Source organism: Hemicordylus capensis, chromosome 4 (assembly GCF_027244095.1).
Source record: "Hemicordylus capensis ecotype Gifberg chromosome 4, rHemCap1.1.pri, whole genome shotgun sequence".
NCBI classification, from domain to species: Eukaryota; Metazoa; Chordata; class Lepidosauria; order Squamata; family Cordylidae; genus Hemicordylus; species Hemicordylus capensis.
In genome coordinates, this window is record NC_069660.1 from 65,428,964 (window position 1) to 65,444,071 (window position 15,108).

The 15,108-nt window shown below is 43.9% G+C and overlaps 1 protein-coding gene across 1 annotated transcript in view; it reads right to left on the reverse strand.

Moving 5' to 3' along the window:
* Positions 1-1,106: 1,106 nt before the first annotated feature.
* MAPKAPK2 (MAPK activated protein kinase 2) overlaps positions 1,107-15,108 on the reverse strand; it is a 135,015-nt gene continuing 121,013 nt past the window's right edge. The window contains exons 6-10 of the mRNA XM_053249944.1: positions 11,797-11,872; positions 9,549-9,673; positions 6,753-6,838; positions 6,552-6,632; positions 1,107-3,231 (exon numbers count right to left, since the gene is read on the reverse strand). Coding sequence (XP_053105919.1) covers positions 3,088-3,231; positions 6,552-6,632; positions 6,753-6,838; positions 9,549-9,673; positions 11,797-11,872 — 512 coding nt within the window. The 3' untranslated portion in view covers positions 1,107-3,087. The remainder of the gene's footprint in view (positions 3,232-6,551; positions 6,633-6,752; positions 6,839-9,548; positions 9,674-11,796; positions 11,873-15,108) is intronic.

The window sequence follows — 15,108 nt, forward strand, 5'->3', positions numbered from 1 at the left end:
GTTTTGCATGAACAAGAAAGAGGTTTCTCTGGTTTCGTTCTGAGTCACTGTGAGGTGGCTGAGCTGCTGCATCCAAGGCTTCTAACCTGACAATTCAAATGACAAATGCTGGCTTGAAATATTTGCTCAGAAGAAAGATACCAGCAAGCCACGGCCCTTTCCACTGGCAGCCATACAAAAAGAGAAAGCTGTATATGTACAGATATGTTCCCAAAGGTAGATGACAACAGGTGTGGAACATAGGAAGCTGCCATATACTGAGTCAGACCAATACATTTAGCTCAGTATTGTCTTCACAGACTGGCAGCAGCTTCTCCAAGGTTGCAGGCAGGAATCTCTCTCAACCCTCTTTTGGAGAAGCCAGGGAGGGAACTTGAAACCTTCTGCTCTTCCCAGACCGGCTTCATCCCCTGAGGGGAATATTGCACAGTGCTCACACTTCTAGTCTCCCATTCATATGCAACCAGGGCAGACCCTGCTTAGCTAAGGGAACAAGTCATGCTTGCTACCACAAGACCAGCTGCTTTTAGCCATTTGAGAAACCTAGTTATGCCAGGCACCTCTTCTTCAGTTTGTGTGCCCCTAAAATATCTTGAACAGAGATACTGGAACTCAGTAAAAGGGCAGCTGTCCAGCACACCTGTCCAGCAAATCCTAGTAAACCAAAGCAGCTCTCCTTTGTAGGAGGCTGCCCTCATCAGTCATCACTCATATTCTTTTTCCTAAGCAAGCTTCAAAAATATGGCTGAATGCCACCTTCAGGCCAGTTCAAGGCCAATGGATACACCACAGCTAGACAACTAGCTCCTTCTAGTGGAGGCCTCCTGTCGATACAGCCAGCTAAAGAGCTGCTGTTTTTATAGAAGCCAGTTCATAACATGTAATTGTCAAAGGTTGAAGACAGACATGTTTTTAGAATTACTGTGTTTAACTGATAATCAAATGGTATTAAATATATTCCACTCTTTGTCCAAGGAGCTCATGTTGATATACGAGGGGTTCGTCCCCATTGCCCCCCACACAACAGTCTAGTGAAGTAGGTAGTGGCTGGCCCAATGCCACCCTGTCAGTAACCCAAAGCAGCAATGGATCACACACAACCAAACTTTGATGTATTGGGTGTCTTTAATCCAAAACAGGGAAAAGCAGACCAAAGTATTTGTTTCAGCAATGAGACACCAACAACAACAAAAATTAAAATCTTTCTTTAAACAAATTAAAATTCCATACAGTGTCTAAAATGTCACTAAAAGCTAAACCTTTCCTTTTAAAAAAAAGTGGTGTGTGTGTGTGTGTGTGTGTGTGTGAGAGAGAGAGAGAGAGAGAGAGAGAGCGAGCGAGAGCGCACACGTGTGGAAACATCAAAATGCAAGTGAAACAAATATGGCAAAAAATATTAATTAATGGACTAAAGACACACAGAAATGAGCAGAAAAAATGAACTGACCACCATTGGACTGACCAGATGAGGCAAAATGTTATGCTAAGGGGCACCTTACTCTCTTCTCTAATGTACAGGTATAGTAAGATCTGGAATTTATACTCACGAGACCTTGAATTTCGGTAAACATACCCTGGTGGAATGTCAGAATCCTAGCAGAAGTCTGCAACCCACATAAATTCCATCCTGTCTTCTTCAAACCACAACTGAGGCCTTTTTGTTTTCCAAACAGAACCTCCATCAGTTTCTTCTCTTATTATTACATGTATGCCATATGGTAAAGTATCATCCAAAGGTGCTAAGGAATCCACCGAAGAAAGCCTGATTTTTATGGTGCTCCTGTTTCCCACCGTATTTTCCACATCCGAATGGGAAAGTGAAAGATTTTGTTCCACACCAGCTCCAAGCTAAATTCTAAAGGGATGTGTCTCTCATCTGAGCCTTTGCTACACTCTCCAGATAGGAGTGGTTTCCTGGTAAAATCATGGATAAGGACAGCTGTGCTCTGCAACAGAACAGAGACGCAACAGCAGCAACAAAATGTTCATTGATGTGGAGGAAGTGGGCTCGCAATCTTATAGTATGAGAACTTCAAGACCCCACCAAGTGTTAACACTGAATGAGGTGCTGATAGAAACTGGACAACAGGACATAACCTGTTGGGTTTCTCCAGGAAGGCTGGGTCAGCTAATGAAACATCATTAATGAAACATCAACATCTCCATTCAACAAACACCTTCTTTCTGCTCTTGCCCACCCCAAATACCCTGAGATCATAACTGAATTCTGAATGCATCACAGACCCTCCCACCACCCTTCAATATAAAAGTGGAGCCTTCCTGCCTATACTTACAGTCAATATACATCCTATCAAATGATTACATAGATTCCACAAACTCACAAGTAATGGGAAATAATCCTGTTCATGCAGTGTTAGAGAGAAGGCTTCCAGTTTAAGGAGGCATCTTGTACTTGGGACATTCAGTCAGTAACTTCAGAGACTTGCAAAAGGAGCTTAAGACCCAACAGCAAACCTTAAAGGAATAACTACTGATGTTAAGTGAAGACTACAACATCAACAAAGTGCCATCATGGTTTCAGATGGCATTTCTTCAAAAGTCCTGGCTCTTCTTTGACACAAACTGAAAGCCTTTAACTCTTCACACACACGTGTGCGCACACGCGCACACACACGTGTGCACACACGCATGCACACACACACACACACACACACACACACACGTACTTAGCACAGGACTCTGTCTGGATTTCAGCTCTACAGTAGTTTTAAAAATATATATATATATATATTATTAATCCTTAAATGGTGACCACAGGAATTTCAGTGTCTCTGAAAAGAAAACAAGGGGAGATTTTATCCCCAAAAATCCAATTACCAGAAACATTTCCCTACAGGACAACAAAAGAAAAAAAGAAATAGAAGTGTGTGTTGTACAGAGAGCAGCTGTCTCTTGCCTGACCCCAGAAAGATCAGAACCACAAGTGGCAGCTAAAAAAATAACTAGTCTGGTATAAAGGTCTGAATTCCATGCGTTTGACATTACTGTCTTATATCCGATTTGTTTAAAAAATATATAGATATAGTTATTGCTTTCACAACCACCAGGCTTGGCTCCACTTAACCCTCAGTGAGGGAGTGCTGTAGGCTCAGGAGGGTTTGCTTTCTTTCGCCTCTTCATAAGCAATGGGTTAGATGAATCTTCAATTTTCTTAATCTTGATCTGTTCATAATCCACTCTCATAGTGGCCAAGGCACTTGTCATTTCCTCCTAGAATTGAGGAAAAGAAGAAACACCCATTGGTGACACAGAATCTCCATGCTTGGGGAAAGAATAAACCCTCCTACAACAAAATCCTGGAGATCTATATGAAATTAATAAATATCCACAGGTCCATTGACTGAAAGGAGCATCGCTGTGGGAGATTCTCCAGATTCGTGGCACAGCTGCAGGGCTCCTCCCAGAAGCCCATGGGCAGCGCCACCATGAAAATGGTGCCCATGCATGTGCAAAATGGCATTTACATGGCATTGCTGCCCGTGGACTGCTGGGAGCAGCCCTGCAACCATGAAGTGTGGCGTTTAATACCGACAGCGCCATGATGGGGCAGCAGAGAAGGGGCGGAGGGGCAGGTAAGGCCTGCATTCCTCCTTTTAAAGTGGCCACACACACACACCCCAAAAAAACCAATTTGACTGGGTCAGCTCAAAGCATTTTGGTGCCTCAAATTCGGGGTGCCGAAACACTTTGTGCACATCCCTAGAGTGCATGCTCCCACCTTCCCTGTCCACACGAGAATCAGGATAATTCTACTTCTGGTTCTGATTACAAAATAGCCATGATCACTCATTATGTCCATACTAAATGATTCTGGCTTTTACTTGCCATACTGAATCTCAGGTTCAGATCCTGGTTTATTTCAGAAATCCTGGCTTGCTCCTAGCCAGAGTCAGCAACAGAATTCTTCCGACTATCGCATGGGTAGGGGAGGGGCACCATGCCCTCTTGAGCCTCAGGGACATTGTGCAAAGCTGGATTCAGTCCTAGCCTAGCTCCATCTTACGTCCAAACTGGTCCACTGTGGATTCTGTTATTAAGTTCTAGATCAAGTATTGAGCCTCTCTCATGCTCTAATCATCTGGCATGTCATCTGGTTGGTAGATTGTGTTTTACAGGGCCTAAAACATCATTCTTTCTATCTATCTATCTGAAATCTTTGTACTGCTCAGGGCGGCTCACAACATTAATAAAATAGATACAATGTAAAATAAAAGATTAATAAAGTAAACAAGTTAAAAGACCAGGCTAAAACTCCATTTGAAACTACAGTTATTTTAAACATTTCAAATTAAAAGTTATTAATAAAAAGCTTAAAAACTGGGAACTATAAAAACTAAATAAGCTACCAGATATAAGCAAAAGATAAAACATTTAAAAGCCTCTTTTTAAAGATGTGTTTTTAATTGTTTTTTTAAAAACACTGAGAAAGGGAACATGGCAAAGCTCTTCGGGAAGAGCATTCCAAAGCCAAGGGGCCACAACAGAATAAGGCCCTTCCTTAGTCCCTGACAACTGGAGCTCTGTTAGTGGCGTGGCCATGAGCAGGGCCCAAGATGCTGAGTGGAGGGCCCTAGCAGGCTCATATGGTCAACTGTGGTCCAAAAGGTACCTGGGCCCCAAGTCGTGTAGAGCTTCAAAAGTCAAGACCAGCACCCTGAATCTAGCCCAGAAGTGGATTTATAACCAATAAAGCTGCCGCAGGATGGGTGTGACACTCATTAAGCGACTTGTGCCCACCAGCATCCTTGCACCAGCATTCTGGACCAGCTGAAACTTCTGAACCATCTTCAAGGGCAGCCCCACATAGAGCACATTGCAGTAGTCCAATCTGTATGTTACCAAAGCCTGAGTGACTGAGGTCAGGTCCAACTTCTCCAAGTAGGGTCGCAGCTGCCGTACCAGCCATAGCTGTTAAAAAGCACCTCTGCACACCACTTCCACCTGTGCCTCCAAGGACATTGTTAGGTCCATAAACACCCCCAAGCTGTAGACTTTGTCTTTCAGAGGAAGTGTGATCCCATCCAAGACCAGATTTACCTCACTATTTGGTAGGGGTGTGCATGGAACTGGCTGGTCCGGTCCAGTTCGAGTCCAAACCAGACTTGAACTGGGCCAATGCGGTCCGACACCCCCTTGAATACCCCCCCCGGTTCAGTTGGGGGGGGGGGTTCCCACGATTTTTTTAAAAATTAAAAAACTTTTCCTTACTCCCTCCAGGGGAGTTGCTCAAGGCAGCTTGGGGTGGGGGGGTCCCACAGAGGTTCACCCTCCCCCCACCAGCCTCCCTTAATGCCCAAACTGGCCCATTCGGCTGGCTCTTTGGCCCATTCGGGCCTTCACCCTCTGGCATGGTGGCCATTTTTAAGGCCACTGCACCTGCGCAATTAGCCTCTGTGTGGCCTGGCATGATCCAGGCCATGCAGGGGCCAATTGCACCAGCATGGCAGCCTATAAAATGGCCACCATGCTGGAGGGGGAAAGCCCAAACGGGCCAGTTTGGTCAGTAAGGGAGGCCGGCGGTGGGAGGGGGAACCTCTGTGGACCTCCTCCCCACTTCCTCAAGCATCGCCTCAGGAGGGAGTAAGTTTTTTTAAAAAAATTATTTTTAAAAAAATTAATCGCAACTCCCCCAAACGGCTGGATGGGTTCAGTCTGGGGTTGGACTGAACAGGGGGTGGTTCGGTTTGACCCCGAACATTTGAACTGAACTGGTTCTACACTGAACCTGTTTGCACATTCATACTACTTGGATGATCAGTTTTACCAACCCAGAGCCCTTACAACTTATCTGAATTAAGTTTCAACTTGTTTCCCCCCATCCAGCCCAGAACAGCCTCCAAACCCTGGTTCAGAGCATCCACTGCCTCCCTGGTGTCTTAAAAGATAGGTAGAGCTAGGTGTCATCAGCATACTGATCGCACTGCAGTCCACATCCATGGATGACCTCTCCCAGAGGTTTCATGTAAACTTTAAACATCATAGGGGCAGAATAGGTCCCTCTGGCACCCCATAGGCCAAAGGCCAAGTGGAGGAACAGGCATCCCCTAGCACCACCTTCTGAGTATGCCCCTCCAGAGCCATGGTATAACTGTGCCCCAGGTCCCAACCTGGAGAGATAACCCAGAAGGACACCATGGTCGATGGGATCAAAAGCCACTGAAAAGTCCAGGAGAATCAACAGAGTCACACTCCCTCTGTCTGTCTCCCAGTGCAGGTCATCCACCAGGGCAGCAAAGGCAGTTTCTGTCCTGTATCCAGGCTGGAAACCAGACTGGAAAGGATCTAAGCAATCAGATTCATCCAGGGCTGCCTGGAGCTGAGACACCACCACACTCTCTCCAACACCTTGCCCAAGAACGGGGGGTTATAAACTGGCCAAATGTTATTTAAATCATCTGGATCTAATGAGGGCTTTTTAGGGCCTAATGACTGCCTCCTTCAGCTGAGGGGGCACGCGTAATCACTTATCCCTGGAGCTTCATAACTGTTTCCCCTACAGATACAAAATATGTGAGATGTAGATAATTTACCTTGACATCCTCCCACAGGTCTTTCTCTTCTTTCAAAACTCTACTAGTGTGCAGCGGTGTTTGTGGCACCTGCATTGATTGCTGCAGAGGGAAGACATATGCTTCAATTAGTTTATTTCTCAGCCTCAGTTGCTGCTGCAGCTCCGGCTGCAGCATCCATTCTCACAAGCTACTTATTGTCCCAGAAAACTGAGCTCTTACCATGATCCAGGGGTGATTCATGAACTCTGTTATTGTCATGCGCTGCGTTGGATCAGTTTTCAGCAAATTCCGGATCAACTGTTTGACTGCAGGAGGGGGGGAAACAGCAGTGTTAACTATACATTCTGAATGTTGCCATCTTACTCCAAAATTAGCATTACCCCTAAAGAGCAGAAGAAATATGGAAGTTTTCCCAGCAAAAAGTGAGGGAACATATACAGGACTCTGGATCTATAAAGGAAGAACATGCCCTGGTTTATACAGACCAGCTCTGGAGCAGAGTTGTTGATAACAAAGATATTGTATGTGAAGCACTATGAGTACTCTCAGGGCCAAATGATGGCTTATTAAACACGTCACTAAACACATTCAGTTCGGAAGTTTTTAAAATCTTAAAATAGCAGCTATGCAGAGGCCCAGTCTAGACAGAAATGGTGGCACAGAAGTACAAGGGTTTAAATCTGCACTATGTCCCCAATGTATATCACACACACACCCCACCAGATTGCTAAAGAATCCCAAAGGTACTAGTGCAGTCAGGGACCCATAGCAGCTCAGGGGGCGATGTCACAGAATTAAGGGGTTAAACACTTTTTACTTTGGTGTTGCAGTCTGGATCAGAACCTTGCACAGCTGTTCTTTTAAGATAAGAAAAGCTCCCAAGCTACATTTAAGATACATTTAAGATTACATCTAGCTGACCCCCTAAGGGTATTATATAAGTGTTTATCGGGGCGGAGCTACCATTGTGTGAACGGGTTCAAAGAAGACGGGCCACCAATGGGAAGGGCCGCTGAAGTGGGGCATGGCTCGGTCTCCATAAGAGCCCCAAGTGAACTCCCCCCACCCACTGCCCAGGCTCCAGCAAGCTCTGAGCCAGCCCTGCCCTGTCATTTCAGGGAGTGTTCGCCACCTGAAAGCCTCTATTTCCCTTCCTCTCCGTAGCTCGAGGCCATGCCTCCTTTGTGTGTGACATGACATGCAGAGGTGTGTAACATGACACGCCTTGAACACAGCAAGCTCTGTGCTGCCATTTCAGGCAGTGCATGCCTGCCTGGAAGCAGCTATTTCCCTTTTTCTCCCTTGACGGAGAGAGAGAAAAAGGGAAATAGAGGCTTTCAGGTGGCAAACATTTCCTGAAATGAAAGAGCAGAGTGGGGGGAGGGAGTTCCCTCAGGACTCTTCCAGAGCCCAAGCCATGCCCCACGCGTGTGACATCACACCCATGGGATGTCACTTGAGGGGCCACCTGGCCGGGCCAGACATTCGGCTGGCTCCACGCCTGGTGCTTATTATTATTTCTACTATTATTATTGTGGTAAAAACTGAATTGTCAGATGCCTGCAATTTGAATAGCTAGTCTTGTAATGTAATAAGCAGAATTCTGTCTATCCTCAAAGACATTATAAAGGCAAAACATTTTTACTATATCCCCAAAACAGTAACATATACCCATAACCAATTTGTGTTTTCCAGCCATGTGTTTCATACAGGTATATACACTATGAAGCTGGGACTGAGTGGCCACCCTCCCACATTAGAAATAAATGCCAGACGTGTGTCTGCTTCTGCAGAACATATGAAGATGGGGCGGGGGGGGGGATCTCTCCTGCTGTTTCCAGCTTCCCTCCCCAAAACTTACAGCCACCATACATTCAAAATTGGCTTTGCAATGCAAGAGATAAAAATTACTAGCTCATTTCCCCCAGGTGATGCTATTACCAGCTAATTTGATATAAGAACATGCAGTGCCTGCAACCTACTAGCAGTTATGAGAGGCTGATCCATTCTCTTAAGACTTCTTTAAAACATGAATGTGTCCCAATTATAGGCAAAAATGTCCACCTGCCTCCTACACTTTACTAATTCAAGAGATGCAGTACCAAGACATGCTATAAGTTTAGTAGTCAACACTCAAGGTTTATCCCAGTACATTAGCAAGTAAGAACTCATTTGTGCAGAGCCTTCTTAAAGGATTGAGTTTCTTCATTCAGCACACCAGATCCCCACAATCTTTACAACATGTGTGACTATCTATATCAGATGAGAACAGCATGGTAAACGTAGACTGTACTGTTTGTAAAATTCAAGGTACCATGTCAGCACAGCGTTATTCCATGCTACACCATAGTCTATTTTAGAGGAAGAGGGGAAAGGAGAGAATTATCCCAAACATCCAGTATAGTGCCTCACCCAGAAATAAACATAAGAATGTGTGTGTGCACTGGAGCTTCTGAGATGTGACATGAAAGATCCATTATTAGATCTCTCGATGTCTTTATCGTTAAGAGTAGTCATGGGGGATCCAATTTGAATGGGGCTAACAGTGAAGGATGAGGAGGTATCAATCCATTTCTCTGACTTAAATCACCCCTGAAGCTGCCATTAAAGGTTAAGAACAGCTGAGCTACAGAGATCTGCGGAAAACCAGGTATAATACAGTCACTTGGTTTATTTTCCCTTCCATGGCCAATAGCAGTTTGGGGGGGGGGGTATATGAAATTGGGGAAACAGCACGGGGAGAAAGGGGGGCGTTTTGTTTCATTTTGACTCTTTTTCTAGCACCATGGTGCTGATCCAGCTGAGAATATGTCTTGTGGCCTTTTGTATATTCATTGCTCATGTAAAACTGTTGTTTTACTTGCATATGCCTCTTCAGAAGTCCCCTACAAGCCATCTGGGATCAATTTTAAAGTCCAGGTTTTTAAACCATATTTTAGGCTTAGATTTATGTAGTTGTCTTGTATAGTTTTTTTTTCCTTTTCAGAATGGAACAGGAGCTGCTCTTCATTGTACCTTCCTCGGATACTTCAGACCACTCTGGATTGGGAAATTCATATTGACCCATCCGGATCCGTTTTTTCATGCCTGGTGAAATGGCCAGACCATGGTTGGAATAGAAAGGGGGATAGCCACACAGCCTGTAAAAAAAGGAGAAACAGAGAAATGACATGCTGAGGGCAGTCCATGATGATTTTGATAACAGCATGATGCAATGCAAGATTTCTACTAGGTTAAGTGTACTTATTTGTACTATAAATGCCAGAGATTAACTGGCTAATTATTTGGCAGGTCTCACACTTAGCAGGTGAATTGTAACTCACATAGTAGATAGAGCACATTGGTACACATAGTGGTCATTTGAAAAATTAACAAAAATAAAGAAGAATTTGGGATGTGTATGATCAAAAAAGACATTAGTAGAAATGTGACATTGTCTAAAGACAGCAATGTTTCCCAAACGTAGTGATCTTCCATGAGACATTCACAACACTTAAAAAGCAGAGTAATAAGTATTTAACTATTTTAATGCTCCCCTTTGGCCTAAAAAATTAAGGTCAGCCTGTCCCACTCCAGTTTAATAAGTATAAACACTATTTTGCCTTGATCAGTCATCATATAGGATTGTGAACATAAGACCACAAGGTCACACTAATAGAAAAGAAAAATCCACCAGAAACAGAAGGAACGGAAGTCTGTGAAGAGATAATTAATTTTAAATATTTTCAAGAACGTATGGCATTTCTCCAAAAATAGGAAATATGAAGAAAATCCTCCCTCCTCCCTAAATGCCTGCCTGGAGTTGGTAATGGGTTGGTTGAGAGATAACAAACTAAGACTAAGACATAGGTACTCATTGTGCGGGCTCAAAACTCAGGAGACGATTTTGATGGGGTCTGTTCTGGATGGGGTCTGTTCTGGATGGGGTCACACTTCTGGATGGGGTCACACTTCCCCAGAAGGAACAGGTACGCAGTCTGGGGGTACTTCTGGATCCAAGTCTTTCCCTGGTGTCCCAGGTTGAGGCAGTGGCCAGAGGTGCCTTCTATCAGCTTTGGCTGATACACCAGATGCGTCCGTTTCTTGAGAAAGATGACCTCAAAATAGTGGTACATCTGCTGGTAACCTCCAGACTGGATTACTGTAATGCGCTCTATGTGGGGCTGCCCTTGTATGTAGTCCGGAAACTACAGTTGGTTCAGAATGCAGTAGCCATGCTGGTCTCTGGGGCATCTAGGAGAGACCATATTACTCCTGTATTTAAGGAGTTACACTGGCTGCCGATATGTTTCCGGGCAAAATACAAGGTGTTAGTTATAACCTATAAAGCCCTAAACAGCTTGGGCCCTGGGTATTTAAGAGAACGTCTTCTTTGTTATGAACCCCATCGCCCATTGAGATCATGAGGAGAGGTCTGTCTGCATTTGCCACCGGCTGGTCTGGTGGCTACTCAGGGACGGGCCTTCTCTGTTGCCGCCCCAAGGCTTTGGAATGTGCTCCCTAGTGAAATAAGAGCCTCCCCATCTCTGACAATGTTTAAAAAGTCTTTAAAGATGCACCCAGGCTTTTAACTGATACTGTTTTGATTGTTTTTAATGTTGTTTTAGAATATTGTTTTTAAAATTTTTAATTGTCCTATTTTAAATTTCTTGTTTTTGTTTTTAACTAATGTTTTAATGTTGTTTTTATTTTGTGGTAAAACACCCAGAGATGTAAGTTTTGGGCGGTATAAAAATATGTAAAATAAATAAATAACTAATAAATAAAAATTATTTATTCAGAATTAATACATTTGAAACAAAAGAAAGAAACCAGGATATGTTCCCGAAGTAACCAGTTTAATAGGAAAATGTTTTTTTAAAAAATATTTTATATCCCGCACTTCCTTCAAGGAGCCCAGAGTGGTGTACTACATACTTAAGTTTCTCCTCACAACAACCCTGTGAAGTAGGTTAGGCTGAGAGAGAAGTGACTGGCCCAGAGTCACCCAGCAAGTATCATGGCTGAATGGGGATTTGAACTCAGGTCTCCCCGGTCCTAGTCCAGCACTCTAACCACCATACCATGCTGGCATCTGCAAATATGCTAAAAAGCACAGCATCCCCAGTTTATTGCCTCCGCAGAATCACAATTTTAAAAGTAAGAGCATCCCCAACATTTTAGGTTCTTGCAGCTGGGCAGGTTTGCAGAGAGTTCCACAGCAGAAGGTACAGAGAAACCCACATTGACAAGCAGTGCAGATCAGGAGTGGTAATTTACTTACAATATGTACATGATGACGCCAAGGGACCACATATCACAGGACTTGTCATATTTCTCTGGGCCAAGAACCTCTGGAGCTACAGAGAGAGAAATGAAACACAGTATCAACCTGGTCACACTTTCCTAAGGTGTCGAGGTTTGGGGGCACCCTCCACCTTACCAAGGACCTCAGACAGAGGAGCAGGTTCCCTGACTGGTAAGTGTCATGAAGAAGAAGGTGGAAGGTCAAGCAGAGAAGTCAATTAGGGTGAAGAAGCAACCATGCCATATAGGTGGGTGCAGGGGTGTAGAGAAGGGGGGGGATGCGCAGGGATGGAGTGCCGGTACTTCTCGGCTTCTCTGGCCATTGGCCATGGGGGCTGTCATGGGGAGCACCTGCACTTCTGAATTTGCAACTACATCACTGAGGTGGTGGGTGCCTAGCTTTCCCCAGTGAAGTTTTTCACACCCGGCTTTTAGTTCGCATCCCTCCGGAATGGAGGCATGCATTCACATATCGGCCAATTTTACCCTGAAGTCCCTGCGAGCTATCAGGGAGCACTTCACACACAATTTGTGTTTTTCATTGTGCATTAGGGTGTAACCCCATTTATATCCAGGATTTTAAAAATCCACTTTTTGCATAGGTTTTTTTGGGCAACTTTGAACTTACAGTAAAGCCTTGCAGAAAACTCATGGTAACACCCGCTGAGTGGGAAAGCTCAGTGGCTAGTTCAGGGAAATGGAATAAAACGCTCCCCTACAATGGCCTGAAACAACTCATTTGATCCACAGCAAGGTCTCCTTGTGAATGACACACAGGGAGACCTACTCATGCACAAAGGCCTGCCTGTAGGTGAGAGAAGAGAGCCACAACATGGATGTGGCTGGACGTCCACATATAAAAACGCCGAAGGAGGAGTCTGAGGAGAAAAGTTCTCATCGCGCCCCATAGTTAGAAAAAGATCCAGGAATCAAGGAGAAGAAGCTTAGTATCCTTAACCCCTGTCTCCATAGCTAAGGCAAAAGGGGCTGTTTTAAAGCCCCTTTTAGAAGCAGTTTTAGGGGCTGCTTCCCTCACAGACAAAAAGTAATCTTATGTATATTTAACTAAAAGTTTATTTTGCAACAACTCCATTTTCTCCTCCTTTTTCTTTTTTTCTGACTCCATCCCCACACTCTCTACAGGATCCCCACTGGGGAAAACTGCTAAATAACAAAACATAAAAGATACTGGAGAAAATACAACACACTCCTCCCCTTTAGAACAAACAGAATTGAATTGATTTAAAAATCAGTGACAAAGTGTTGAAGTCTTTTACGTGGTCTTTCACGCACATTTTTCCTAATTCTTGGGCTCCCTGGCACAGGAGCTGTTAGTGGTGTTCTTTATGGTAAAGAGGATTGTCCATCACTTTCATCAGCCTCCTCTTTGAGGTCAAAACTGCAGGCAAGATCAAATTCTTCTCCAGCTCCTCTCTGGAGATCAGACACCCTTCCCTCTTTTCTCATTGTATGCATGCTGTGAAGACTCAAACTGTTCCATTTCTTTTCATCACCCAATATGACAGAATCACCTCGGATTTCAATTCTGTTTTGGTTTTTGTTCAGAGCATTGGGAACATCCCTTCCTCACTCTATAAAGCAGCTGTACTTGAACAAAGTCCCACACCTGAAATGTTTGCTGTTTTGCACCCAGTTTCTGATCCATGGAAAGTAACCCTATCAGTTGTTGCCATTGGGTAAGTTTGGTGGTAGCTTTGCATCCTATCCTCTCAGCAGTTCAAAAGGTAATTTTCACATAGTGGATTGAGGAGTAGTTTGATCAGCAAATAGAGTTTCAAATGCCTCTTTCCAGGATTGTTGTTGCATAGTAGCCAGTTGTAAACTTTATTTCACTAATCTGTTCATTTTCCCCCACAAAGCCATTCTCTCAAGGATGGTACAAGGAAATAGTCTTGTGTTTTATCCCATGGTTATTCAAGTATTGCTCCATTTCAAATGAGGTAAGCTGTGTCCTATTGTCAGTCACTAGTTATTTAGGAAGACCTTATCTCGCAAAAACTGTCCCCATGAATTGGATTGCCTTGTTCGTAGTAATGTTGTAAGGAAATGAAACTATTCCACCTGGAATAGTAATCCACCATCACTATAACAAATCTTTGGTTTGTGGGTTGGTTCTCAAAAGGCACCATTAGATCCAGAGCATGTTTTTTCCAGGGGCCATTGGGATACTCTATTGGAGTCAAGGGGGTGGCAAAAATCTTCTGTGACAGATACAGCACAAGCCATACAGTGACTGATCACATCTTCAATGTATTCGTCCATACCTGGCCACTGAAAACTTTCTCTGATTTGCCTTTTAGTCAAACTCATGCCCAGGTGACCTTTGTGGGCAATTCTAATCACTTTTGCTTGTAAAGAGGTTTGCACCACCAAACGATCACTCCTTAGCACCAGCTCATTGGGAAGAGACAGCTCACTTGTATGTGTATGTATGGTTGAAGATTTTAAGGTACCTTGTTTTTGCATGGCCATCCATTAGTTATGTATGGTTTAAATTTAGTAAGCACTTGATCAGCACTGAGGGCCGCTTTCCATTCAGAAAACATGATAACTCCATGAGTGGATGAAGCTGTTTGTGCAATTACTACTAGTTCATCTTCATCTTCTGGGATCTCCTCTTGGCCTGGAAGTGGAAGTCAAGATAAACAATCTGCAGTTGTATTCTAAAGACCTGGAAGATACTCCACCTGGAAATCAAAATCCATAATTCTGGTGATACATTTGGCTATTCTTGGGGTTCCTCAACTTGATCCCAGAGAAGTAAACAAAGCAGATAAGGGTTTATGGTCTGACCATAAAGTGAATTTTCTGCCTCACAAGTAAGTCCTGAAGTGCCTCACTGCCCAGTAACATGCTAGAGCTTCTTTTTCAATGAAATAATACATCTTGGAAACTGTATCTTCCCTGTCCCTTTTGCTGGGTCAAGACAGCACCCAAACCATATTCAGAAGCATCAGTGGTTACAGTAGTGAGCCTGTTGGTGTCAAAAGAAGTGAGGGCAAGGTTTTTAGCAATGTCCAATTTGATAGTCTGAAAACTAACCTTGCAGGGTGCATCCCAGTTACATGCTACATTCCTTTTTTAAAAAGAAGGCACAACAGAGCAACTTTTGAGGCAAATTGTCTAACAAATTTAGAGTAATACAGAGTCCTAAAATGAGTGAAGTGCATCTTTGTTGTGTGGCTCTGGTGCTTCCCAAATAGCTTTCATCAAGTCTGCTTTGGGATGTATGCCACTCTGAGATATTGTATGTCCCAAGTACATCATC